The sequence below is a fragment of the Salminus brasiliensis genome, chromosome 3, assembly GCF_030463535.1.
Source record: "Salminus brasiliensis chromosome 3, fSalBra1.hap2, whole genome shotgun sequence".
NCBI lineage: Eukaryota > Metazoa > Chordata > Actinopteri > Characiformes > Bryconidae > Salminus > Salminus brasiliensis.
This window is the reverse complement of record NC_132880.1, coordinates 2281504-2308978: the sequence shown is the minus strand read 5'-3', so window position 1 is coordinate 2308978 and position 27475 is coordinate 2281504. Positions and strand designations below refer to the sequence as shown.

The window sequence follows — 27475 nt, the reverse complement described above, 5'->3', positions numbered from 1 at the left end:
ATCTGTATGAACTCTTTAGTTGTAGAAATATAAACTCATGTTAACAGTATTATTAGGAAACGTTTATTTCAGGATCAAACACTGTATATTTGTTCAGTTTACAGTAGAACAGAATAAATCCATTTCTTAAAACATTAAATGTAACGGATCCAAGCAGCTGTTGGTTAAACCAAGCGAAGCACTCCATCGCTTTCACACCTGGAGTGAGGACAGCAGTGGTGTTATTCACTACGCCACCCGACCACAGGGCAGCAGCTATGCTTTAACAAGGCTGCATGCTGCAGGGTGGGAGTCACGTCCCGCAGTTAAGAACGAAGGGGTTTATATGGAGTGAAGATACACCATCAATGAGAACACACACACACACACACAAACCCACACACACTCGTTTAGTTATCTAGTACCAGCCGTTCATGGTTTTTATTGCAGTGCAAAATGTGGAACATGAACTAAAGTCATCTACAACTCGTGCTCGACCCACACCAAAAAAAACACACATCAAAAATAGACTTAAAACATGTAAATATGATTCAAACATCAACATCTTCACTCCAGTGTCTTCGTGACAAAAGGCTCTCAAAAAAAACAGAAACCAGAATCACACCTTTCACACATCTTCAGTTTTAGTGTCGTGGTTCCAAACAAATTCAGCTGTAACAAATTCAATGTGCTCCGATAAAAGGAAGCACAAACACACACGGACTTAGGCCGAGATAGTCAGTCACCTAACCGGGAGTTGAGGAGTATTTCAGTCACACAACGCTAACGTTGCTAACACCTAAACCCAGGCCTTCCCCTCAGAGTTAGCCATGTTAGCGCTTCGTAGCGAGGCTCTCCTTCCAGACAAGCACTGTGTTTTTTTTAAACCAGAAAACAGGGTTTAACCACAGACAGTAGTGTCCAAAAACTATTTATAATAATAATAATAATAATAAAAATTACAGCTTTGAACTTTGGTAGCTCATCGTTTGAGAAGAAACCTTCCCTTTAGCGACTAAAGGCTTTTTCACTTTGTGCAAATCAACCAGGTTCAAACAGACAACAAGCAGATTAGAACCACGAGAACCTCTGTAGTGATAGAAGCACATTTACAGAAGAAAACAGTATTCTTATTATTATTTTCTTTTTAAAGCAGATTATCTAGAACGGTGAACAGCTCTAGATCATGAAATTGGGTTCCTCTTCTGATTTCTGTGGAAACAAGGCCCATCATTTTGAATCATTTGGACTTTGTATCTCAAAATAACTCATTTTCTCAAGGATCTGATGCAGTATCTCTGAACACTGCCTTAAAATCTCAATCGAGTAACTTCAGATCCTCATGATGAGATTTTTCCAGAGCTGACTTGGGTCGAATATTGAAATAATGACCATACTGACCACATCCATTTAACCATTTGTCTTATTTTAGGATGAAGTCATTTTCAGACAAGCAATTGTTAATTTGAGACACTAAACTGGAATATAGAGGGAAAAGAGTCAATATTTCAACATAAGGAAGACATTATTTTGAGGTACCGTCACAATTCTTGAAAAATCCATCATGAGTTTGAGATCAAGAATAAGTACCCATTTCTTTTTAAGAAAATGCGTCATTATTTTGAGACACTACAGCTTCTTTCTGACAAACCAGAAAGAGAGGAGGGGGTGGAAAACAAGCGTAGTCCACCTGCCGGGAAAAAGGCTTTCATTTTAAAGACTATGATCCATTTCATGCGTCTGTTCGATGGGAAGCCACCCGGCTTCATAATTCATTTCATTAGTTCATGTGATTCACGTACCTGCCAAACCAGAGAGACGGCTAACAATCCATCACTGGAGAGTCCAGCCTGGTCAACATTCTCAGGGTCGACGTCTTCGACGTCAGCAAGCGGACAGCGCCAAAAACAGCCATTGCTAACAGAGTCTACAAAGGCACTGATATCCACCATTAGCTGAGATCTGTGCTACGGTAATGAGCCATCAAAATCGACGGGTTCCAGTTAGAATAAGCTAGGCTAGAGCTGCAGCACTGAGCTAAAACATGATTAAAAATAATAATAATTTGTTAGTTATGCATAAAACTAGGTCTAACACTAAACACAAAATAAACCAGGGTTAAAATGTAGAGATCAAAACAATCAAAGAGAAAATTAAAAAATTAAAACTAAATATGCCAACATTCAAACCAGACAGGACGCACATGAACATCAGCACTGGATACGAGCAGCATTTGTGCAGCAGGAGGGTCACACCTCACCACGTCCACAGCTATAGCTGTAGTGACCATCATTAACAGCTTTGTACCATCTGGCCATTGGACAAAAATGTTTGTCTGGATGGATGAAAAACCAAAAGTAAAAGCAGGAAGGATGGGGGTTGTATTAATTAAAAAAAAAAAAAAAAGAGGAGGAGGTATACCCTACTATTATTCCCTAATCCCCGATTGGCTGAGCCCTACATCTACCTACATATGGCAGGTTAAAGCGCTTTCAAACACCCTGTATCATTATTAAAATATATAACCGTTCTAACTATCCCACTACAATAGATTATTAAGTCCCTAAGCAAGAAAACAAGCTGACAGTAGGCAACAACACGCTCCCCTTCTCATTGTTCCTTTGTCCTCTTCCCCGGACTTCAGCAATCTTCAACTTCATGTTTTCAGCCCAGACCACACTCTCCAAAAGGCAAGAAAACAGAGGTGCAAGTTTAACCAGCAGCAAAAACCAAACAAACAAAAACAACCCTTGCCTTTCCAGTGTTTGACTCTAGGGGCAGCAAAGTGCTTCCAGCAGCTGCCCACAGAGATTCTGGACCAGTTGTGGGCAGAGAAGGTAGATATTCCAGTAGGGAAGGAGAGGAGAGGAGAGTTTAGAGGCAGTCGTAGTGTTTTTCTCTCAGTGTATCTCTGTGTGTGTTGTTATCTGGGCTGGAGACGGCCCGTAAGGCCTCTCCGAGCTTGTGTGGACTGCCTCTGCTGGGCCAGGAATGATTGGGCCTGGCCTGGGGAACCGCTCCGCTCCCCTGCCACCTTCTGATGGAGAGCCATACCCTACAGACACACAGACAGGCAGACCATTAAAATTACTGCATATGTCAAACTGAGGAGTGTCCACATGGCTCAGCGGTAAAGCACCGGACTATTGAGGACAGGGTTGTAGGTTCGATACCTGCCACAGTTGGGCCCTTGAGCAAGACCCTTAACCCTCTTCTCTGCTTCCCAGGCGAGTGTGCTCAACGTAACGGTGTGCGTGTGTTTGAACATGTACCTTTAAGCAAATGAGCTCTGCTTTGATTGGCTGCCCTGTGTTGTGCCTTGGGCTGAAATTGAATAACTGTGCTACTTCAAAACGGGCTGTTTATGCAGATTATTTGCATGTACAGTATGAAATGTGCACCAAAAAAAAAAAAAACAGATATAGGAGATATTCCTCACCATGTTGTACCAGGCGCTGATGATGAGCTTCTCCTCCTGATCATGTCTGGACCTGGTTTTCTCAAAGTCATGCTACACACACACACACACACACACACACACACACACACACACACACACACACAAACATTATATACAATATGAGGACAAACATTATATACAATATGTATTTGTACACAATAAGTATATATCATTATAAAATTATACATAGAAATCATGCGATTCTATACGAGGTATTTCGGGACGTTTGTGACTGTTGAACCTCTAAGTGTTTGTCTTTGGCTCACCTCCAGATGTTGGATCTTTCTGTCTCTCTCCGACAGCTGATTCCTCAGAGCCTGAACCTCTGGAGGAACAGAGTGGGGCTTCTGCTTGGGATCCAGTGTCTTTATGACCTGCAAAAACACACAGACGTTATTTATGAAGACGAGAAACTGCAGATTCTGATGTAGAAACGTCCACCTGAACGTTTAAAAGGACAGGGTTATTAATACTGTCGCCACGTCGTGACCCTTCTTCATCCGCTTCTACTCTCAAAGGGCTTCGCTGCCAGTCAGTGAACAACGCATCTGAAAACGAGACGTAGCCTCGGAGGCTTGGAGGGTCTGAGAGCTTTTGGGAAGGCCTGATGTTTTGAAAGGGATAATTCAAATGGAACAAGCTGTAGCTTCAGGCTCGAGTCCAGCTCTGCGCCGAAGTACAGGAAGGGTAATCATGCAGCTGGTGGATGTTGTTCAAGACAGACGTGGGATGGAAAAATGAAACCTGTAATAGTGAAACTGTGAGAGTGTGCATGCTGGAAACTGATGAAGAAGAGCTTTGTGAGTAAACACACTCGCGCAATTGGGGGGGGGGGGGGGGGGGGGGGGGGGCAGTGGTGCCAGGACCAGAGCAGCAACACTTGACACACAGGAAACACAGCACAGCAAATGCAGGCGGGGTTGGCTTGCTGTAGGGTGTAGGGTGGTTTACAGTAAAGCTGTAGAGTGGGATGTGTTCATACAGTGGCGGGTCTCTCAGTGTACCATTTAATATGAGTGTGTGTATATATATATATATATAAAAAAAAAATGTACAGTACTGTCCTCTACCCTGTGTGGGATGGTGTGGGCTCTCACCGTCCGAGCTTTCTCCACATAGCGCTTGTATCTTTCCTCCATCAGCCTCATGTCCTCATCTTTCTTTCTCAGAACCGCATGCAACTCATCAATCTTCTTTGCCACTGAAAGAGAGACAGAGACACAGAGAGAGAGAGAGAGAGAGAGAGAGAGAGAGAGAGAGAGAGAGAGAGAGAGAAATACATTTACATACCGCAAATAAATATGTTCATTAGGGTCGGGCAGTATCCACTTTATTCATACCGCCTTAAACCATGAGTTTACAATTGCCCCCCTGTAATGGTTTGGTGGTAGTTTAAGCTAACAAGATGGTGAACCTAGCTCAGCTACATCTGGATTTAAATACTAAAAGCTACAAGCTGAACATCAGGGGCCCCTGGCTACAAAATGTCTAAGAGCCCCCGTCTTCACCTATTACGGTGCCCAAGAAGCGAGAAAACCCACAGCAGCAGGATCTCAACAACGACTGGAAGGGGCTTAGATGACCTAATGGAGCTGCGCTGTTCACAGCAATGCAACTACCTGTGATACACGACATGTCCAAAAGTTTGTGGACACTCTTTCTAATGAATTCTTGTGAATAGCAATTGAATAGGAAAGTATTGGCAATAGAATAGGACTCTCTGGAGAAGATCAACAAAGCAGTCTAATGTCAGGCGTGAGCTGGAGGGGGTATACAGCCCTGCCCAGCATTGAGCTGTGGAGCAGTGGAACTGCTGGATGGGGTTCCAGCCAATACTTCTGGGATGAGGTGGGATGGTGATCATTTAACTCCCTGACCTCACTAGCGCTGCTCTTCTTGCTGAATGTAGAATCAGATCAGAATCTAGTAGAAACAGTTGGACTGTAGAGACCAACACTCTTTACACCCTTGATTTCATGAGAAACAATAAATAAGCTGGAGTCCAAATGCTAGTCTTGCAACCTTCTAGTCTAGTCCTGTGGCTGTACAGAAATGTGTGTGTGTGTGTGTGTGTGTGCGTGCGCACAGTCTGCAGGGTGTAGCAGGGCATCTTCACCACACTGCTCTCACTTTTAGTTGACACTTGTTTAACCCCAGCGGAAAAATATCTTGTGTCGGTAAAAACGAATCGAAAACCGAAAGCGCGACTGCGGCGCATCGTGGCACAATTCAGATGTGAAAGCAGACTTGACCCCAATCTCACTTTTCAGAACCTCTACAGACAGGCTTCGGCTCCTCTAAAGTCTATTTTGGAGCAGGGAAAGTCCTCGAGAAGCGGTGAAAGGCGTATTCGGATTGGAAACACTAAATATCCACCTTTTGGAGGCTAAAGGAGGCAAGCTGGTGCCGAAACTGAGGCATCTGGAGCAGAACCTAAACATAAGACTGCCTAAACATTTATCAGCTTCCTGTGGACCCATGTTGCCTTTTGGTATTTAGCCACTGCAGACAAACTGTTATAGCAGATGCACTTTTTTGACAAAAGTATTGGGACACGCGCGTGTATTAGTATTAGTCTTAGTCACTGAATTCAAGTGGTTCATCCAGTCCCATTACCACAGGCGTATAAAATCAAGCCCCTAGCCCTGCAGTCCGTCTTTCTTCCACACATCAGTGAAAGAACGGGAGGTTCTGCAGAGCTCACTGAACTCCAGCATGGTTCTGTATGTAATAGGAGACACCGCTGCACCAACAACAACAAGTCAGCTGGTGAAATCTCCTCCCTCCAAGATCTTCCTCCATCAGCTGTGAGTGGTGTTATTATTGAACAGTGGAAGAGTTTAGGAGGAACAGCTCACAGAGAGCAGCTCAGCCACAGAGTGTCTGTCAGACCACGTAAAGTTACAGAGCGGGGTCAGGGCCGAGTGCTGAGCTCAGAGCAGAGTGCAGAAAAGCCTCCAACTGACTCAGTAACTGCAGCAGAGCTCCAGACCTGCTGCTGCTGCGGGTAGAGCTTAGAGCAAAAGGGGACCAGCTCCATATTAATAATGCCTATGGGTTTAGAATGGGATGTCAGAAAAGCGCCTGTAGGTGTCCCAATACTTTTGTCCATATAGTGCAGTTTGATAAAAGGAAATCTGGTTACCCAGAGCAATATGTTATTAGATCTTAGAGATGCTTGAATACCAAAATGAGTCAAACTCACTGTTGTTGTCCACTCCAGGCTCCAGATCCTCAATGACTTCCCGCTTCTTCTGTAGATCGGAGTGGGCCTCATGCAGCTTCTCCCTGCAGCATACACACATACACAGATCAGAACCCCCTCAGAATCAGCCATGTGCACCTCTCCTTAATCCCTCCATATTAACCCCTTAACTCGTATACTCACAGATGCTCCTCCAGTTTCTTCTGCAGTAGCGATGACTGAAGACAGAGCAAATATAAGAGAGGTCAGGAGTCAATGCTTCAAACTAGACCTTATACACTGACCAGCCACTTCATTAACACCACACTCACCGTCCATGCTCTCAGCATCACACTCCATCTGTTTCTCTGCAGACTCTGTTCTCAGCCTCCTCCTCTCACCCTGTTTGTTCTTCAGTGCTCAGGACCCCACAGGACGGACCACCACAGAGCAGACTGTAGTGTTTGGGTGGTGGGTGGGTCAGTCAGTCAGTCATTCTTTGCACTGATAGTAGGGACTCTGACTGACATGCTGATGGCCAGTGTCTTAGTAGTGTGTGTCAACACATCGCCACCACCATGTCAGTTAGTGTCCCTACGGTCAGTACTGAGAATGACTGACTGACCCAACCACCACCCAAATAATACAGTCTGCTCTGTGGTGGTCCATCCTGTGGACCACAGGACAGCAGAGAAACAGATGGACACAGCCTGGACTTACAGAACTACACAGTGCTGCTGTACGGTCAGTAGAGCTGATAGGAAGACCACAAGGAGGTGGTGTTAATGAAGTGGCTGGTTCATGCTTTGTTCTGCTTATTTGCGACACTGTATTCAATCAGACACTAGACAGGCACAAACGGACTGTACTTACGATGGCCTAAGAGGCAGGTGATTGGTCGATTGGGTGAAGTGGGCGGAGAGAGACAGAATCAGGCAGGTGTTAATTTAGATCATCACAGCAAACGTGTTAAACTTCACACACCTCAGACAGACAGACAGAGTAACACTGATTGGACTATATGGACAAAAGTATTGGGACACCTGCTCATTCACTGTTTCTTCTGAAATCAAGGCTAAGAGTTTCTCCTGCTTCTGCTGGAGTAACTGCCGTGACCGTCCAGAGAAGAAGACTTTCTACTAGATTTCGAAGGAGCATTGCTGTGAGGATCTGATTGTATTCTGCCAGAAGAGCATTAGTGAGGTGAGGATGTTGGATGATTATGATGATGATAATGATCACCACCCTACTTCATCCATCCCAACTCCCCAACTCATCCCATACAAAAGTATTGGGGGGGGACTTTATACTCCTCTAGCCCACACCTGGCATTAGGGAGCATGGAGCCAATGGGTTCATGTTCAGTCCTATTCTATTGCCAGTACGCCTGCACTACAGGGACTAGACAAGCATTTATTAGATGGGGTGTCCACAAACATTTGGACATATAGTGTTTAATCAATAAAACTCAATATTCAAGACAAAATCAGACCGTCTAGTTGATTCTGTGTTGATCAAACATGTATGTCCATATACATGGCAGTGTGTGTGTGTGTGTGTGTGTGTGTGTGTGTGTAAAAAAACAAAAAAACAAAAAAAAAAAAACTCACATCCTCAGCTTTGCTGTCCTGCTCCTGAAGAGCTCTCTGCAAGTCCTCCACCTGAGAGCGCAACTGTGCTATCTGCTGCTGGCTCAACCTGAGGTCGAGAGAGAATCTCAGAAAACACACAGACAGACAGACACACACTTTCTCCAGCCTATACTAGTGAACAAACTGCTGGCTCTGCAAATAATGATGTCAGCTTGTCAATCAACCATCACACACTCTCAGAAGAGATTCTGCCCCAAGATTTCAGTAAAAAGCACATCAGCCACCACACACACACACACACACGGCTATTTGTGATACGATCTGCTGCTGTCTCAACCCACACTGAGCCCTCTGTTGCTGGGAAGTGACGCAAAACGCACTGCTACGAGCATGTTCACACTCCGCTTTGAAAAATCTGCTACAGACATGACTTCAGCCTTAACACACACACACACACACACACACACACACACACACACACACACACACACACACACACACCTGTTCTGTGTTTCAAGTGTGTTCTTGCTGCGCTGTGCCTCCTCCAGATGGACCTGCACCTCTCCGAGTCTCTGTCTGTAGGACTCCTCCTGAACGCACAACATCTTATTCTCACTCTGAAGACGCACCACCGTCTCCCTGAGAGAGAGAGAGAGAGAGAGAGAGAGCGAGAGAGAGAGATGCATTACATACAGTACACATACACACTGTGATACCCCACTCTAAAGAAGTTGACCACTACCTCGGGTGGTCAGCTGATTCCATTATTATGCTAAGGGCCGATAACTGAAGTGCTGACCTCAAGAAGAGCATCAAAGTATAGCCCATCATGCTCAAACTACTCTGTGACAGATCTGAGATCAGCTCCGAGATCCTGATACGTGGTATCGCTTTCTAAATTCGACTGCCTTAATCCTGTAAAACCAAAACATGCACTACAATGTCCAAATATTTGTGGACACCTTTTCTAATGTATGCATTCAGCTGCTTTAAGTTGTACCCAATGCTGATGCAGATGTGCAAATGCGCACACACAGCTTGTCTAATCAACTGAACATATGAAGCTATTGGCGCCATGCTGCCTAATGCCAGGCGTGGGCAAGAGGGGTATAAAGCCCCCCCAGCATTGAGGAGCTGTGGTAGAACTGTGTTCTCTGGAATGATGTGGTGGTGGTGATCATCATCCTCATCCAACATCCTGACCTTGCTAACACGCTTGTTGCAGAATGCGGTCAAATCGGAACGAGCAGGTGTCCCAATACTTTTGTCAACATAGCGCATATTGTAACGTGAAATGCAGGTTAACCTGTGACTTCAGCATTAGCTCAGAAAGACACGGAGCAGCTTTATTTAAAAAAATAATAAGCCATTATGTAAATAGGCAGCAGTATCAGGCTAAAGCAACAGAACACAGAAGCCGTGGAAAAATTGAGTGTGTGCAAAAAACCCACCTGACACCTAAAAGTAGTTTGCACTGCTTGTGTGTGCGTGTGTTATTGTGTTTGTGTGTGTGTGCGTGTGTGTGTGTGTGGGGGGGTGCTCACTTGAACTCTGTGGGCATGATCTCAGAGGCCAGGTTACCCACTGCATCGGAATCAGAAACCAGAGAGCCTGCAGGGGGCGACAGAGACAAAGACAAGTCAACATTCGCCACAGCTACACAATGCTGACAAAAATATTGGGACACCTGCTCATTCATTGTTCCTTCTAAAAATCAAGGCTATTAAAGATAGTTTCTCCTGCTTTTTTGGAGTAACTGTCTCTACTGTCCAGGGAAGAAGGCTCTCTACTAGAATTTGGAGGAGGAGCATTGCTGTGACGATTTGATTGCATTCTGCGACAAGCGCATTAGTGAGGTTAGGATGTTGAATGATGATCACCACCCCACCTCATCCCAAAAGTACTGGATGGAGCTCCACCATCCATCATTCCAGAGAACACAGTTCTTCCACTGCTCCCAGCTCCTCAATGCTGGGGGGCTTCATACCCCTCTAGGCCACACCTGGCATTATTAGGCAGCATGGTGCCAATAGGGTCATGTTGTTGATCTGCTCCAGAGAGTCCTATTCTATTGGCAGTACTTCTTCTCTACAGGGACTAGACCAGCTGTGTGTGCATTTTGTACTTCAGTGTCAGCAATAGGTGCAACTTAAAGCTGAATGCATTCATTAGAAGGGTGTCCACAAATATTTGGACATATAGTGGTCATGAGTCACAGTTACTAACCTGCTTGGCTTAGGCATTTCTGCTGGACCTGAACACAGCGAAGCTCCTCATTGGTCTCTCTCAGTGTGTCCCGCTCAGATATCAACCTCTACACGCAGACACACAATCAATCATTAACGGGTTTCGGCCTTTTTTTACGCAAGACCGTAGAACATGAAGCGTGAACTGAAAGCCACAGATATTCATATGACCAGAGTTCTAATAATTCTGCAACCAGCTGCACCGGTCCACACACACACACACACACAGGCGCAGGTCTGCAAACACAAATGTTTGGTTTCCCACAGGTAGAGCTCACCTCCTTCTCCTTCAGCAGGGCTTCGTACTTATCGTGAAGGTTTTTGTACTCAAACTGCCACTTCTCCGCCTTCATGGCCTCAGAGGAGTGTTTGCTGTGAAGCTCGTGAACCTGCCGGGTACAAACACGCTCATATTTCTGAAACTGTAAGGGCCCCTTTGCGGAGCTCTGCACTGAGGCCCATTGACAAAATCACATCCTGTAAACATGCAACTAAATAAATGATCATTTTAATTAGTAGTTTGATTCCTGACCTCTGCTTGCCTACCGCACTGCCAGCTAAGAGAGTTTTTACAGTAGAAGCTCCAGATCTCATCAGAACAGATAAAGCATGTAAACATGAATCCAGTAAAAAGGAGAAACAAGAGCTTCTCATTCTGAAGAAAGAAAGTAGTGAGATCTTGTCAGTGAGCTAGTCTGAAGAACAGAGCTCGGTCCCTCCAGGGTTCTCCTGGACACCCCCCAGTCCAGTCAGCACATCGTGGAGGATGTGTTCAACTCCATCAGCAGCAGCAGCAGCAGCAGCTCACCTGATTTACCATCATTAAGCCCTGATTTACCACCAAACCAGGTGTTGATCTGAGGAGAACTCTAAATAATACTAGACTCCATGAGAGAGGAGAACTTTGGAGACGTTCTAATGATGAACACAGTGATGGAGAACGACCACCACCACTTTCTGTAGGAACGCGCGTCAGGCCTCACCTGTCTCTTGTAGGAGTCCAGCTGTGTGCGGCCAGCGTTGGCCCGGCGCAGCTCCTCCTCTAGCTCGCAGGTGCGCTGCATGTAGACGGTGTTTCTCTCCTCCAGCAGACGCACCTGTCTGCGCAGGTCCCCCAGATCCTCCAACTTTCGCTTGTACGTCTCCACCAGTGCCTCCAGGCGACTCACCCGGTCCGAGGAGTGTCTGGGGGCACAGACGGAACACATCACTAGACTTTTAAAGGTGCTTTAAAGGGTTCTCCGAGTGGTCATAGAAAGACCTAGACCACCTCAGGCTCCATATACATTGGTTTTTTGAGATGTGCGAAGTGTGAAGAACCTTTAAATTGGTAAAGAACCTTTGAGTAAAGGTTCCTTAGACCTTTAAAAGGTTCTTCACACTCACACACCTCTTGATCGCAAACATGAGGGCATCTGGTGCTTGAGGAGAGTTAAAGAAGAAGAGGGTTGGTGTGAACTTGTAAGGGTGTGTGTGTGTGTGTGTGTCGGTGTGTGTGTGTCACTGTACCGTAGGATGTCCATCTCATCTTTGAGTGTTTGTGCCTCTTGGGCCAGGCTGGTCAGTTCCTCATTGCGATGCTGCAGGTCAGCTACCTCTCTCTCCAGAGCTTCACTCCTGATGCGCAGGTCATCACGACTGTTATCCAGTCTACAAACACACACACACACACACACACACACACACTTTGGGGATTAATGATATTCACACATGCACAGCGTCACACTAGTCCCTCTAGAGACGTACTGCCAATAGAATAGGACCAACACACGGCCGCTGAATGCATATCCTCAGAGCAGTGCTTCTCCAAGATCTAGTAGAAAGTCTTCTTCTCTGGACAGTAGAGACGGTCACTCCAACAAAAACACCCTCGATTTCAGAAGGGGTTAGTAGAATGGGCCTCAGAGCAGAGCTCCATGAAGGGGTCCTCACCTGTAGTTCTCCTCCTGCAGCTGCTCGATCTGGGTCTGCAGCAGCAGCAGCTTTTTGCCTGTGATCGTAGTGGAGGCGTCCTGAGGCTCGCAGCGACTCAGTCGGTCCTTCAGGGACTGCAGCTCCATCTGCAGCGACGACTTCTCCTCCGTTATCACAGACAACTGCAACACACACACAGCTATCACCTAGAAACATCAAAGCAATCACCTGGGATACCACCCAAGCAACCTCCCAGCAACACTACAGCAACTCCATATCAACCACTTGGGAAAGCAAGCAATTGCCTATCAATCATCAAGCAGCTCCTGAACAAGCACCTAGATACACAAAAGCAAATACCTGTGATACCACCTAGAAATCACCTAGCAACACAATAGCTATCACCTAGAAACATCAAAGCAATCACCTGGGATACCATCCAAGCAACCATAGCACATAGCAACCCCCCAGCAACACTATAGCAACCACTTGGGACAGCAAGCAACTGGGATATTTTGGCAACTACCTATCAATCACCAAGCAGCTCCAAAGCAACCACCTAGCAACACCATAGAATCACCTAGAAACACCAAAGCAAATACCTGGGATCCCACCATGCAACACTCTAGCAAATACATGGGATACCACCTAGCAATCACTTAGCAACACAAACATCAAAGCAATCACCTGGGATAACACCCAAGCAACCACTAAACACATAGCAACCCCCCAGGAACACTATAGCAACTCCATAGCAACCACCTGGGACAGCAAGCAACTGGGATATTTTGGCAACTGCCCAACATTCGCCAAGCAGCTCCAAAGCAAATACCTGGGACACCACCTAGCAACAACTAAGCAACTAGATAGCAACCCCTCAGCAACACTATAGCAACTCCATAGCAACCACCTAGCAAGCAACTGAAATAATTTGTCAACTGACCATCAATCACCAAGCATCAACAAAGCAAGCGCCCATCAACAACCCAGCAAACCACCTAGCAACACCACAGCAACCACTAAGCAGCTCGATTATCTTTTAACCATGTTTTGAGACCTAAAATTGGAACGATATATATGACCAGGCTCAGATTAAGCCCAAGTGTAAGTCCAAGACTAAATGGGGTTTATAATAGTGAACCACCACTGGTCTGGTGAGAAACTAAGGCTAGGCTTAATCCTCTGTATACTCCTATAGACTCATACAGGCAAATACTGTACACTGCATTATCGAGGCCTCATCATTCAGCCCTACGTACAGAGGTAGCTGTAGATGCAGCTGGTTTTCCAGACCCCCATAAACCCTGGTCCTGGATTAAAAAGGATTTTTCAATAAATGTCTACTAATACTGTAACTGAATCCAAGATTAAGCTTAATCCTCTAAAACAAGTCCAATTAAACTAATCCTGCTCTCTCAAGCCAGCCAAGAAACAGAAGTCCCAACCTTCTTAGACCTTTCTGAGAGTAAACTGAATAAACGTGGCTCTGTATCCCAGACTCCTTGGCGGCGGCAGAGCTGTGGGGGTCTGGGGTCAGCGCCAGCTTTCCTGCTCCCAGCCAGACTACAAGGATACATTGCCGTGGCAACCCAATCCATCATGCGGCGACATTATTCTTTTTTGAAATGGAGACGCCTAATCTTTCATAAACGTCGCGTACCTGAAAGTAGACGCTTTAGGAACCCACTGCAGCCCCTCAGTAAACAGTGCAAACAGTAAAGGAGCAAGGAGACAAGACCACCAACCAAGAGGGGCACTAGGGTGGGCAGTGAGACAATAACACCCTAGCAATCACGTAGCAAGACAATGAAACATCAAAGGGGATAACCTCTAGCAACATCCCAGTAATCACTAGCAATCAACTAGAAACACTGAGCAACTGCAGGTTTTCTTAATGTGGGCAAGTGTCAACACCATAGTAACTACCTAGCAACCACAAAGCAAATCACATAGAAACAACACAGCAACATCCTAGAAACCACTTTGAAAATCCATAACAACCACCTAGAAACCAACTGGGACATTTTAAAAACCACATAGGAAGACACTTGCAAGCTCTAAGCAGCACCACAGCAACTGCCTAGCAACCATCTAGCAACATCTTGGCAGCCACTTAGTGACACTATAGCAACCACCTGGCAACCAACTGGGATGTTTTAGCAACTGCCTAGTAACCACTTAGTATAACCAAAGCAATCACCTAGGAACAACACAGCAACTGCATAGCAAACATCTAGCAACATCTTAAACTCTTAGCAACACCAACTAACAACCACCTGAGATATTTTAGCAACTGCATAGCAACCACTCAGCAATACCCTAACAACCAACTGAGATATTTTAGCAACTGTATAGCAACCACTTAGCAATACCCTAGCAACCATAGCTTGAGAGTCAGGATTTGGGGGTTTTAGGCTTTATAGTCTGTGAAGGAGTGGAGACCCAGCACTATTCACCCACCTGCTGCTCCAGCGCCCGACAGCGCTGGGACACATCGTCCTTCTCATCCAGCTCCTCGCTCAAGAAGTAATACTTCCTCGACTGAAAGAGAGGCAGAGCTAGTAAGAGCGTGACATAGAGGAGAAAAGGCAGTAAGCTGGTAACAATATTAATATTATTATTAATAATAAGCAATTTTATTATTAATAATAATAATAATAATAAATTATTATTTCACAGAATTAAATAACAGTACAATTACGGTCAACAGACCCGGCAGGCATACGCTAGCCTGAACGACCTGACTGTTTTTAAGTTAAGTCTTAAATTAGATCATCAGATTCTTCTCAGTCTGCCCAGATGAGAGAGCAAAGATCAAAACCCATACCTGGTAATCAAAATCCCCGTACGTGTCTGGGCTTCCAGATTCCACAGGCTCTTTGGTCAGCAGCTGAGAAGTGAACAACCACCAAAGCACACCCAAACATTACTTATGGCGCCTCTAGAACTCCAGGATCACACCAGTCACATGGTCGAGATCTATCTTAGAAAGAGCTCCAGCATCACAATAAATAAGTGTTTAAAGCTTGGCCTGCAGGGTAATGTGGCTCTTCAGCACAAGAACAGATGCATGAAAATGAAAGGACCCTTTATGGCCGCTGCCATGTAGAGTAATAACCAGTTTATGTACAGTAATAACAGTCCGATCACGCAATCAGGGTGACTGCATCGGACCATATTCAGAGACCACTTCTGTAATTAGAGAAAAGTCGAAATGACTTGGTAGAATGGGATGCCACAGGATTGGGCTGTGTAGCCGTCGAGCATGGTGCTGTGGTGGTTTAGAGGCTGAATGCAATCAAAGCAGATGGAGGGGAAGAAAAAGGGTGAAAACCACAGAAGAACAAAGCTTACCTCTTGGATGGCTGTCATGACAACGTGCTGGACAGACTCCTCCAAGGTCATTATCTGCTGAATGTGCTCTGCAGGGGGAGAAGGAGAGTGGGGTTAGTACACAGTCCCGCAGACGGAGGGAGCGGCTCCTCAAACAGGATTAAACATATACTCACGAGCCCACGTCTGAACTAGGGATGTACCAGTCACATAAATCGATATCGAGGTTCACTTTGTGTTGCGTTTAAGCCCAACAACTAGGTACACAACGGGGACAAAAGTATTGGGACACCCACAGGAGCTTTTCTGAGGTCCCATTCTAAACCCATTCTGGTCTCTCCTTTTGCTCTAAGCTCTACCAGCAGCAGCGGGTCTGCAGTCAGCACTCGGCCCTGACCCCGCTCTGTAACTTTACGTGGTCTGACAGACACTCGGTGGCTGAGCTGCTCTCTGTGAGCTGTTCCTCAATAAACTCTTCCACTGTTCAATAATAACACCACTCAAATTTCACCAGCTGGCTTACCTTGCTTCTTCTCACAGCTCACCGCACAGCCCAGAACCAGCTGCACCAGCCGCCCCAGCTCCACCACGTCCCCCATTTCTCCAATCAGGGCAATATCTGGAACATGCTCATCAGCTACCTGCTGCCCCAACACCTGAAAGACAGACGAAAACAGAGAGTCCCAAACCACAGCAGCACTCCAGCACTCATGACTCATTAGTCAGCGTGTGATCATCCTACTCACATCATGGTAATACTCCATCATACTCTGCAGAATCTTCTTCAGGTTGCTGACCTGAGAACACATACGACAAAGGCATGTCAGCATGTCGTCCTGGCCTTTATATGACCAGCGCCTAGTACTAGCACTCACTGTTCTCATAGTGGGAATGGCGGTCAGACTGATCTACACCCACCACCTACCAGAAATTATATTTCCATGTACAAAAAAAACTGAAATCATAAAGCTTTTCATTTTAATGTACAGTATATTGACAAAAGTATTGGGACAATTGAAATCATGGGTATTAAAACGTTAGACGTTTTTAATACACTTGCATTCCATGACAAGAGTGTTAATGAGATGCCTGGCATTAGGCAGCACAGTGCCAATAGGTTCATGTTTATCTGCTGCAGAGGGTCCTATTCTATTGGCAGTGCTTCTGCACTATGAGCTGAATTTCCGACTTAATCTAAAGAGAGGAAGGGAAGCAGTGAAGCAAGAAGGCAATTCCTCCTGTACCTTGAGTCTCCAGTTGTCTCCACTGTCCTCCTTTATCCTCCCCAGCCATGTCTCATTAAACCAGGATGGGTCTCTGAAAGGACAGGAGAGGACGTGAGACATGCACAAGACAGATACGGATTCTAGACATTAATGGACGAATGATCCAAACAGAGCTTTATCTGAACCGATACGAGCGGCAGCTTTAACAGTTAGCAGCTAATACAGCTAGAAGCTAAAGTCAGATCCTAAAGCCAACTCTCCATTCCACCTTAAATAGCGCCACGGTTACAGTGCGTACATCTCAACAGCAGAGCGCCACTGCGTCGTTATTTAAGGTGGAACAAAGTTCGGGAAAGAGTGGGTGAGTTAATCTGATAGAAGAGGAGGATCTAAACTCTGATGGTCTGATCTATCCCAGCGAGGAGGAGGCTAATGCTACAGTGATCTACAGTTTTTAGATGCTACAGTGAGTTTTAAAGGAGCTGAATGGTCTGGTAGGTCAGTCAGACTGAACTGTAAGATATTTAAGAAGTAAATCAGATTAGACTTCAGTCTGATTTTAGAAACTGGGACTAAAACATGTGTGTGATTTAACTGCTGCTGTTTACTGTTGTGGATTAGCACAGCTTACCCAAGTTGTGAGGCTGTGTTATTTATAGAAACACAAAGATCAGATCGGCATCGGACGACAGACAGCATTAAGAGACTCGGACTGGATTCGGGGGGGGATCCTGACAATAGAAAGCGCTACTTTACTCTCATGTGTAGAAAGTTCTGAAACGTCTAGTTATGGAGGAGATAGAGGGCAGCCCTGCTCTGACCCCACTGACCCAGCAAGGTCTTTAACGCTGGGATAAACAGCTAATGAGAGAAATCACTCCAGGACGGGGCAGTGCTCACTGTGTAAACAACCCGACCAGGACAAGCTCATGAAATCGTTGAATACGAGCACTCTCGACTCTTGGACTAATCAGGAACAGCAGGGCATTCAGCAACAGGACAATCCAGCTTGTGTTGGTGGCTAAATGCAACTCAGCAGCGGTCATCAGGGCTGCTTATGCTGACAGACCCGCTCGCCCACATGGATACAGATACTCACTGGAAACAGTTGGTCGTTTGACCCACATGGGAAATCACACAGAAATGCATAAGGTTTACACATCCTCCTAGAATCTCAGACCCCCATAAGAGCCCCCCAGGGGCTCTTATGGGGGTCTGAGATTCTAGGAGGATGTGTAAACCTTATGCATTTCTGTGTGATTTACATTGTTTACATCAAGGTATTTAGCAGACGTTCATAACCACCCCCTGTGTCTCTTTAAAAAACAACCTCCTGCAGCTAAGCCCCTGCTCTCAGACCCACCCGGAGCTGATCTGACCCAGCTGAGCAGGGAGTCACACAGCTCGGCCTTGTCCACACTCCTGGTGGACGGCCTGGAAAATACTCTCAAAGCTTAGACTCTACTAAATACAGAAGCCAGTATGGAGACCATAATACTCCACACACTAAGTACTCTAGGAAGAGGAGGGTCTTCAGTCTGCGTTTAAGGACAGCGAGCCACTCTGTCGTCCAGGCACCCGAATAGCTGGATGCTCGTCTTCCGTGGATCCTAAAGGACGTCTGGTCAAGCCTTCTTGTTGTTGTTATCGGTCAGATTATTGACCGATTATCTCTTTTCCTGATCAATTGACTAATCAAAAGCACAACAGCTCAATGAAGCAAGTATGGAAAGTGTGTCTTACATTACAGTGTCTTACATTTTGTGCAGCACGTGAGCAATGGCCACTCCGCTGGTGAGGTCACGCTTGCTCGTACATGACGGCACCTGAAAGGTCTGCAGCTGCGGAGGAAGAGGACAGGAATTATGGGGCAGGTTTGTTAAAGAGTAGAACCATCGCAATCATTTTTTGAGTCTTCCTGACGTAATTCAGAATGATTGGACCAATCGAAATGCTGAAGGAAGGAGGTCTCGCATTATCATGTTCGACTCTGATGTGATGAAGGGAAAAGGTGTGTGTGTGTGTGAAAGCCACACTCCCACTACAGGGGTCCAACAGCCGGCTTCCTTTCGGTTTGTGACTGGAGCGCATTCAGGGAGCAGCCCTAAGACCTTTGCTCGGTTGCGTAACTACGCCTTAAAGCCACCTAGGAGAAGACTTTGGCATGTGTCCGCGTAGACATGCTGGAGGCACCGGTCAGTCCAGTCCAGTCCAGTCCAGTCCAGTCCAGCACAGCACAGCACAGCACAGCGCGTTCAGAGGGGAGGTCTTAAGGCTTAATGACATCACAGGGGGACACTTTTTATGCAGAATTATGGAGGGTACATTAATCATTTGACCAAATCTGAGAAATATCAGACATATTTGAGACCTATTGAGCTGGATTTAGTACAATTCACCATAAAACCTCTATCTAGTTAACACCAGCTCTTGCATGCAGTCAAAAACAGCTAAAATCACATTTTAAAATAACCTAAATGATTTCCCCAGATTAAAAAAGAAATAAAAAGACGTGTTAGTAAATAAAAATAACCCCTAGAGTTCCTAACCACCCCTGTCCCTCTTAAACCCCTCTCTTTAACTCTCCCTGGGGGGATGGACTGTTTCCACCTGTTCCAGCTGAAGCTCAGTTAGCGACTCCTGCAGCTAAGCTAAGCCCTCGGTCCCGCACTCAGAGCCCGCCGGAGCTGCTCTTACCCAGCTGAGCAGGGAGTCACACAGCTCGGCCTTGTCCACACTCATGGCGGACCGCGTGGGAGCAGCGGGGAGCGGACGGTTTGGCCACACGCCGGGTGTTTCTGCCTGTTTGTCGCTTGTTGTTGTTTGTTGCTCGGAGCGCTCCACACTCTCGCGTCGACGCGCTACGTCATCGTCGCGGCCTAATAAAGTCTCGCGTTTTTTCACGGAGCGCGCGCGTTGTCGCGTTTGTTATGTTATTTAGTTATATCAATTAAATAATGCTTTAAAAATTAATTTTACATTTTAATTAATACATATAATCAGAATATATATATTAAAATACGGAAATGTATTAATAATAATTTTATACAAATAAATAAATAAAATAAAAACTATATATATATAAAACTTCATGACTTTTCCAGCAGGGTAAAGGCTAATTAAATTAAGCTTATAAATGACAAACATTAGATTATAATTATAAAGTGTTTATATGTATATTTATTATTATTATTATTTGATTATATTAATAATTATTAATTTATATATTATTCCACAGACAACCTGTTTGACAACCAGCTTTGTGAAGTTGGTCCTGCTGATAGACACACACACACACATATATATATATATATATATATATATATATATATATATATATATATATATATATATATATATATATATATATATATATATATATATGATATAATATCATAGTTTATTATTCATTATTAATGTAACGAATAGCATTTGTTGTTATTTGTTATTTAGTGTATTGTAAATATAGTTTTAAAAATATATATTTTTTGATGAATACATATAATCAGAATATATAGAGAAAGACAGAAATCTATTTAAAAAATACATCAAATAAAAACTATATATAAAATCCTATAAAAATAAAAACAAGACAAGCTGTGTGTGCATTTAATAACTAAATTATTATAGATTCCCCATGTACCTACACCTCTAAAAAAACTACAAAAGATGAATAATGGGATTATATAACCTGGTTTGTATGTGATGATTTTTATAATGTGTGTTTAAATTAAATTTATAATATAATTAAATAATAATCATAAATATACATCTAAATAATTTATAATTAAATGTTTGTAATTTATAAGCTTAATTTAATTAGCCATTACCCTGCTGGAAAAGTCAGCCTGACCACCTTAGGCTAGTCCAGCTGTTTATGGTGGTCGACCAGCTTTAGATTAGCACAGGATATGTTGTTGTTGTGAGTCAGACGGTTTAGCTGCTCTACTAACACGGCCAACCTTACATATCTAGTCAACCAGCATGACCAAGCCTGTTAACCATCATGACCCTCCTGACCAAAACTGGTCAGCCGGCATGACCAGTAATATGACTGTGGTCCTCCAGTAGGGATATCTGGTTGGTGGTGCGCAACAGATAACACCACTACCTGCCAGTGAGCTGTTACACACTGTGGGAGGCCGGGGTTCGATTCCAGGTCTGGGTGACTATGCTGTGCTACACCAATATGAGTCATTGGGCAGGACTCTGAACACTGCATTGGCTCACCTCTGTAATATGAGTGACCTTGTTAGTCTCGTCTAGTCATTCTGCTAAATGGCATTAATGTAAATGTAAATCTGGACCAAACTGGTCAGCCAGCTTTCCACAGACAACCTGCCCAATAATGCCCAATATTTCTGCACATATAGATATTCTCCTAAGAAAGCCAAAATCTCACCTTAACTTTCTTAAACATTCATATTTGATGTTTATTAATATTTTGGATTAACATAAAGCACTGTAGTCGGTGATTAATAAAAAATAATCCTCAAAAAGAAGACTTGCCTAATAATTGTGCACACAGTGTAGGTGTGTTTACAAATATGTGTATATATAGATGTATCCATGATGAATTGCATTACAGTTATGTATGTATATAATTTATATATGACCACACCCCTAAAGTATTACAGGACAGCTATATAGATTTATTCACAATAGATTAATAGTTAATTTAGAGTTCATTTTTTGTCACAATATTCTCCAAAAAATAGCCAACAGTGACAAAGCGAGAGCAGGCTTTTAGACACTAATTTATTAAACATCAAAAAGTAAAATATCATATGTACATAAGTGTGAACACCCTTCAATTTGACACCCAAAAGCAAGCTGATAGACATTATTATTATTATTTATTATTAATGAATAATGAGTAGCTCTAAACTTTTGTGTACACATCAGTTCAGTATTTACTACACTAATACATTAAATTAATAATTGTTAAGTAATAACAATCATTTGCCAGCTTTGAAACATTAGCAACACTGCTAATTACTGTACCCTCAGGCAGCTAACGCTAGCACAGATTAAGCATATAGGCCTCTGTATGTCAATGAGACTAAATGCTAGAATAGCTAAATTAGCCTTCACATAGTAATGTGTTTTATCAACTGAACCCAAGCTATAAGTAAACAAAAGTCCAGTGGTTTGGCCACTAGATGGGCCTATTTTACAAAATATCCAGCTTTATCCTAAATATCTAAATATCTAAGTCTAAATATCCTTAAATGAAGCGTAAGTGAAGCGTAAGCTAGTGTGATGCTAATGTGGAAACGCTAGCTAACACTAATTAAACACTTTTTAAGACATTACTAAATGTCCTGGTTAAGAAACCCATGATGTATTAGATACAGGCTAATGTCACATGTAATAAAATAGTAATAACAATAGTAAATAAACTGAGATTCTAGATTATTTGTATTTAAATGAAAAATGCTTTAAAGCTCTTGTTTATGAGAAAGCCGAAAATCTGTGATGAAAGGGAAACTTGGGAAAAGGAACCGCAGCCCATGTTTAACATTCACTTTCAGATTCAGTGTTTCGAGCCTAGATTGTGTTGCTTGGCTATTTTTGGAGGTTTCTACTCCCACTCCTGTCCATCCTGTCCAGATTCCCATAAGCAGCGTTTGACACCCAGCTGTCAGTGTTTCCCAGAGAGCGGTAAAGATGACAGGTCTCGGTGTCGCGCTTTTGTGCGAATGACTTCCTTAGATCAGCATGCAGCTGCACACGTAGGCCCCGGCCTTCTTTGCCTCTTCCCTCGCTCTCGGTCTCAGGCAGGCCCTCTCCTTCCTTCTTCCTCTTATATGACCCAGATAGACCAGCAGCTTCCAGCTTTGGGTTGTACCTGCCCGTCCCTCTTCTCTTTCCCCTCCTACCTGCTTCGGGAGCACACCTTAACGTCAGTTTCACTTCCTGTCCCGCCCATCCGGGCCATTACACGTACTCCTTACCATATTTGTCCATGAACTTCACACTCCATTTGTTTACTGAGTGTCTCTCTCTCTCTTTCCGTTTCTCTTTAAACACGTCGATGTTACCAGCACCGTCATTAATACTGTGGATAATCATCATCTCCCCTGGTCTCCTTTAGTGGGTGAATGCTCTGGGCCTCATCAGCAACCAGGGGTGTGGCCAACAGGTATTTATTTATGAAGGCCTCACCTGACCTTGCAACTTCCTGGGACTTAAAGCATCTGCTGCTAACATTAGTCATGGTGCCAGATACCACGGGACACCCCCCAGAGGTCTTGTGGAGTCCATACCTCGACGGGTCTGGTCAAGGCCAAGTGCCTACACAATATGGGCCAGGTGGTTTTAATGTTATGGCTGATTGCTTTGCGGCTGAAGACTAGCAAGAGCTTCCTGAAGCTCCACCACTGGACACTGGACAGCTTGAGCACGCTAGGAGGAGAACACTAACCACCAGTTCTGTTACATCAGCTACACCAGTGGAGTACCGAGTGATGGGGGGGAGAGGGAGGGCCGTCCTACCCACTCAGAGAGAACGAGGGCAAAAAAGAGTGCCCCCGAGTTCTCCGGTAAAAGCAATGGTGCTATATAGCACCACGACATTCTTTAAGCATTTGGTTCTTTTGCAGATGGTTCCATATAGCACCCAAAGACGTTCCTCAGTTATGCAACCAGTAAGTTCACTATAGTCGAGGCTTTAGTGCATGGATGCTCTGGGCCTCGGGCCTCGCTCTCACTGTCAGCAGGGGGGTCTAATATCCCATCCACCCCTCAATCCTTCCTTCTTTTACATCACACTAGAGCTGGGCGGATGTGAGGTTCTTTGCCTGGGTGGCTGTAGGTGGAAGACTTGCTCACCCACTGAGGATCTGTGACTAATGCGTTTGGAGGAAGGAGGGAATGGGGATTTTGGCCGAGCGAGCAAGAATAGAGAGCAAGGCTCCTTGCCAGTTCCCCTTTTTAACTTCTTCCCCGTTTCCTTCTCTTGCCCTCCTCCAGTGTGCCCTGTTCTTCTCCTTTCCCAGGCCTGGTTCAGAGGCACTGCAGCTACGTGGGAGATAACTGGGCATTACCCAAGAGTGACTCTTCTCTAAGGTAAATTCCCCACCCCTAAATTTCCATCATGCTGAGACGCTGGAAAACCTTAGCCACCTCTTCTGCCATGGCCTAGAAGATGCCTCTGTAGTTGGTCAATCCTACTGGCAGCTAGTGAGTGGACTTGGGCCTGTAGTTTACTCCTGCCAGACAAGAGACCACGCCCACTAGACACACCCACTTAAAGAAAAAACAACAACACCACCCACACAAACAGTTACAATGGGCCCAGTCATACCATGAGTGCTGTTTAGCATTTTGGTAGCATATAACCACTCCTGCTAGCATTTTGCCATTAGCCGCAGCATTGATGCCCTTTGGCCGAGGCTATTCTTTAGTACTAGTCTGCTCCACTAAATAATTTCAAGCATTTCTGACAAGCCCACAACACTTCAGCTGGAAAGGAATCCTGACCACCAAGCCTGGTTACATCTTTAGTGCCATCTTGGCATGTAGTATTTAGCAATGTAGTAATTTCAGGCAATTTGTAGTGGCGTGTTGTCATGTTGACCAAGCCACAGTGTCTCAGACCGTCTTCATTGAGCTTCCAGCGCAGAGTGGATTCCCCCCCTGAATTCCCTGTTTGCCCACCCTCTTACGCTAGAGCAGAGTAAGGGTTAACAACTGATTTATGGGAGGGGGGATAAAAAAATGACATTCTAGTCTAGTCCAGTCTGGGGGTTAGGTTGTGTCCGGGGGGATAAGATGTGTCACGACACCGGCTCTTACCACCTCTCTGGACAGTATTTGCTAAATCAGATTAAGGGAGCCATTAATCCCAGAGCCAAGGGAGCAAGGAGCCATTTACAGGACGTCCAGGTTGTAGGGATGTTCCTCGGGTGAAGCTGGGTCTCGGGTGTGCATTGTAGCTTTGTGGGCCGCTGGAAGATTCCATTCACCGAGCTTTTTAACGAAGCTTTCGCTCCATGTGGGGACACACCCAACTCTGCTCGGTGCCCGGAAGCCTCTGGAATGTTGGCAGCAAAGTGTGTGTGGTTCCAAAGGCATCAGGCCAAACGCTTGGAAAATACCACAACTGTGAGAGAGGAAAAATGTGGGGAAAATAAACAAAGGATAAAGGAATAATGAGAGAAGAGGCTAGCGCTAAAGCCAGGGAGAGAATCCTGAGGTACCTTCTAGTTACTTCTAGACATGAGCTCATTCATGTGGGCAAGGCTAGGCTACAGGTGTGCAGTCTACACCAACATGACGAGGCTAGGCCAGACTACAGGTGTGCACGCAAATCAGAGACTACACAAACATGCTAACCCAAAAGGACTAGCGTAATTCACTGCCTGTGCGATATCCTCACAACCTGGCACAAGAAGCCAACTGGGGCATCCGGCTACCACAGCTGCACGCCAACACCGGCCACTTTTCCCTCCCCGGACACTGTTTCCTGCCCCAGGCCCCGCAGAGGGCATGGCTGCTAAAGGTTTAACAGCATGTTGGCAGCTAAATAGCGCCCGTTGACTCACTCCGGACCTCAGCCGGTGCAGGTGCTGCTGTTCGAGGAAGTGGACTTTTTAAAAGACAAATAAACATGGGCCTCAGAGGCGCTTACACCAGAGCCTTTGAGTTTGTCGTTTGACTTATGTAACAGGAGGCAGGAGGAGACGAGAGGATGCAGTGGTGTAGAGAGTGGAGTGACTCAGGATTGCTAACGTATGGCCGCCGCAACCGCAAAGCCATTCCTGGAGAGATGAAAGTAAACTTGCTGCAATTAAGCAAAAGCCCTTAACAAACCAGGCTAAACTGCGCTTGCTTTGATACACTGACGGCGGTGGTGAGATCAAAATAAACCCATCTGTGAAGGCACACACACACACACACACTCACACACACACACACACTACACTATGCTAGGATGTGGGTTCACACATATGTATATATTTATCTTTAAAATACCTATTATATTATATTATATTATATATTATATATAAATCTATTGACAAAAGTATTGGGACACCTACTCATTCATTCATTGTTTCTTCTAAAATCAAGGGGGTTAAAAAGAGTTTCTCCTGCTTTTGTTGGAGTAACTGTCTCTACTGTCCAGGGAAGAAGGCTTTCTACTAGATTTTGGAGCAGCATTGCTGTGAGGATTGGATTGCATTCAACCACAAGAGCGTTGAATAATCAGCACCACACCTCATCCATCCGCAACTCTCCAGCTCATCCCAAAAGTATTAGATGGAGCGCAATCCATCCTTCCGGAGAACACAGTTCTTCCACTGCTCCACAGCTCAATGCTGGGGGGCTTTATACCCCTCTGGCCCTTTATAACCCCACACCTGTCATTAGGTAGCATGTTGCCAATAGGTTCATGTTTATGATCTGCTTCAGAAAGTCCTATTCTATTGGCAGTACTTCTTATCTACAGTGTGTGCATGTGCACGTCTGTGTCAGCAATGGGGGGCAACTTAAAATAGCTAGACATATAGCTCTCTCTCTCTCTCTCTCTATATATATATATATATATATATATATATATATATATATATATAATGTATATATGTATATGTGGTTATATGTCCCATATATATTTTAGAATGCTATAATGCCTATAGATACTAATAATAGGGGTATAATAGTATATATATATATATATATATAAAATCAAACATCCCATATGCATTTCATAAAGCCTATAGGTACTAACAATATAAGTCATATTCTTATAATATATAAAACATATGGGACATATTATTATAGGCCCTATGGCTGATCATTCGTACCTGTACTGGATCTGTTGTGCTTCTGAAGTAATAAACTGTGCTACAGGCCAGTAAATTAGTCAGTGAGTCAGTGCGACTCACAGCTAATGATGACCCGCACTAGTCATTATATAGGTGGACTGTTTACCATAACAAGCTCTTTACATGTCTAGAAATGGCCGCGTTGTTGCGCACTTGTGTGCAGGTGTGCACGAGAAACCAGGTGAGCCCCTAACTTTTATTATCTTTGGCTTTGTGTGAGTGCAGTGCCAGCAGTGAGTCAACTGTACATTCCCCCTCATTCACGCACACACACACACACACAAATCCACCCACACAGTGGCAGCACATGGCCAGCGAGAGGTGACTCACTGTGGCCCACTTGAGAAAGTGTGTGTGTGTGTGTTTTTCTCTTCTAGGACCATCTCACCATGTGTCCCTATCATTATGGCCTTGCCCACCCTTCGAGGCACCAGGTGGGCATAACCGCCTGGGCAATGTGATACACTGCTATTGTCAAACCCACAATGCTCAGCAGCTCACGCACACACTGCTCTTGAAAGGCTAAGAGAGCAACTACATCCAGCGTCAGTGTGCTGCTGGAGTTGCAGGAGTTGGCTGATCATTCGACCAAAAGGCTGAAAGGCTGGTAATCCAGGTGAAAGCATACATACCCTGGTGCAGCTGGCCGACCAGCTTGGTCAGGTTGGTCAAACTGGGTGGGGTGTTCCCAGTATGAAGTGGTCAGTACCT

At 44.8% G+C, this 27475-nt stretch overlaps 1 protein-coding gene across 2 annotated transcripts; it reads right to left on the bottom strand.

Moving 5' to 3' along the window:
- Window positions 1-40: 40 nt before the first annotated feature.
- hook2 (hook microtubule-tethering protein 2) lies at window positions 41-19800 on the bottom strand. 2 transcript variants are annotated; one of them, XM_072675149.1, is made up of 22 exons: window positions 19632-19800; window positions 18693-18775; window positions 16953-17025; window positions 16455-16505; window positions 16232-16364; window positions 15730-15797; window positions 15203-15265; window positions 14836-14916; window positions 12394-12557; window positions 11971-12111; window positions 11445-11646; window positions 10740-10850; window positions 10442-10529; window positions 9760-9826; window positions 8717-8854; window positions 8234-8321; window positions 6828-6862; window positions 6645-6727; window positions 4537-4640; window positions 3706-3813; window positions 3419-3490; window positions 41-3034 (listed from the first exon to the last, which is right to left on the bottom strand). In XM_072675149.1, exons 1-22 carry the CDS (start codon window positions 19674-19676, stop codon window positions 2903-2905), a joined length of 2130 nt encoding a protein of 709 aa, XP_072531250.1. In that variant the 5' UTR covers window positions 19677-19800; the 3' UTR covers window positions 41-2902. The 2 variants fall into 2 exon arrangements, with proteins under 2 accessions (XP_072531250.1, XP_072531251.1); XM_072675150.1 differs by lacking the exon at window positions 19632-19800 and adding an exon at window positions 17566-17665 and having other exon boundaries at window positions 18693-19152.
- Between the last annotated feature and the right edge of the window lie 7675 nt (window positions 19801-27475).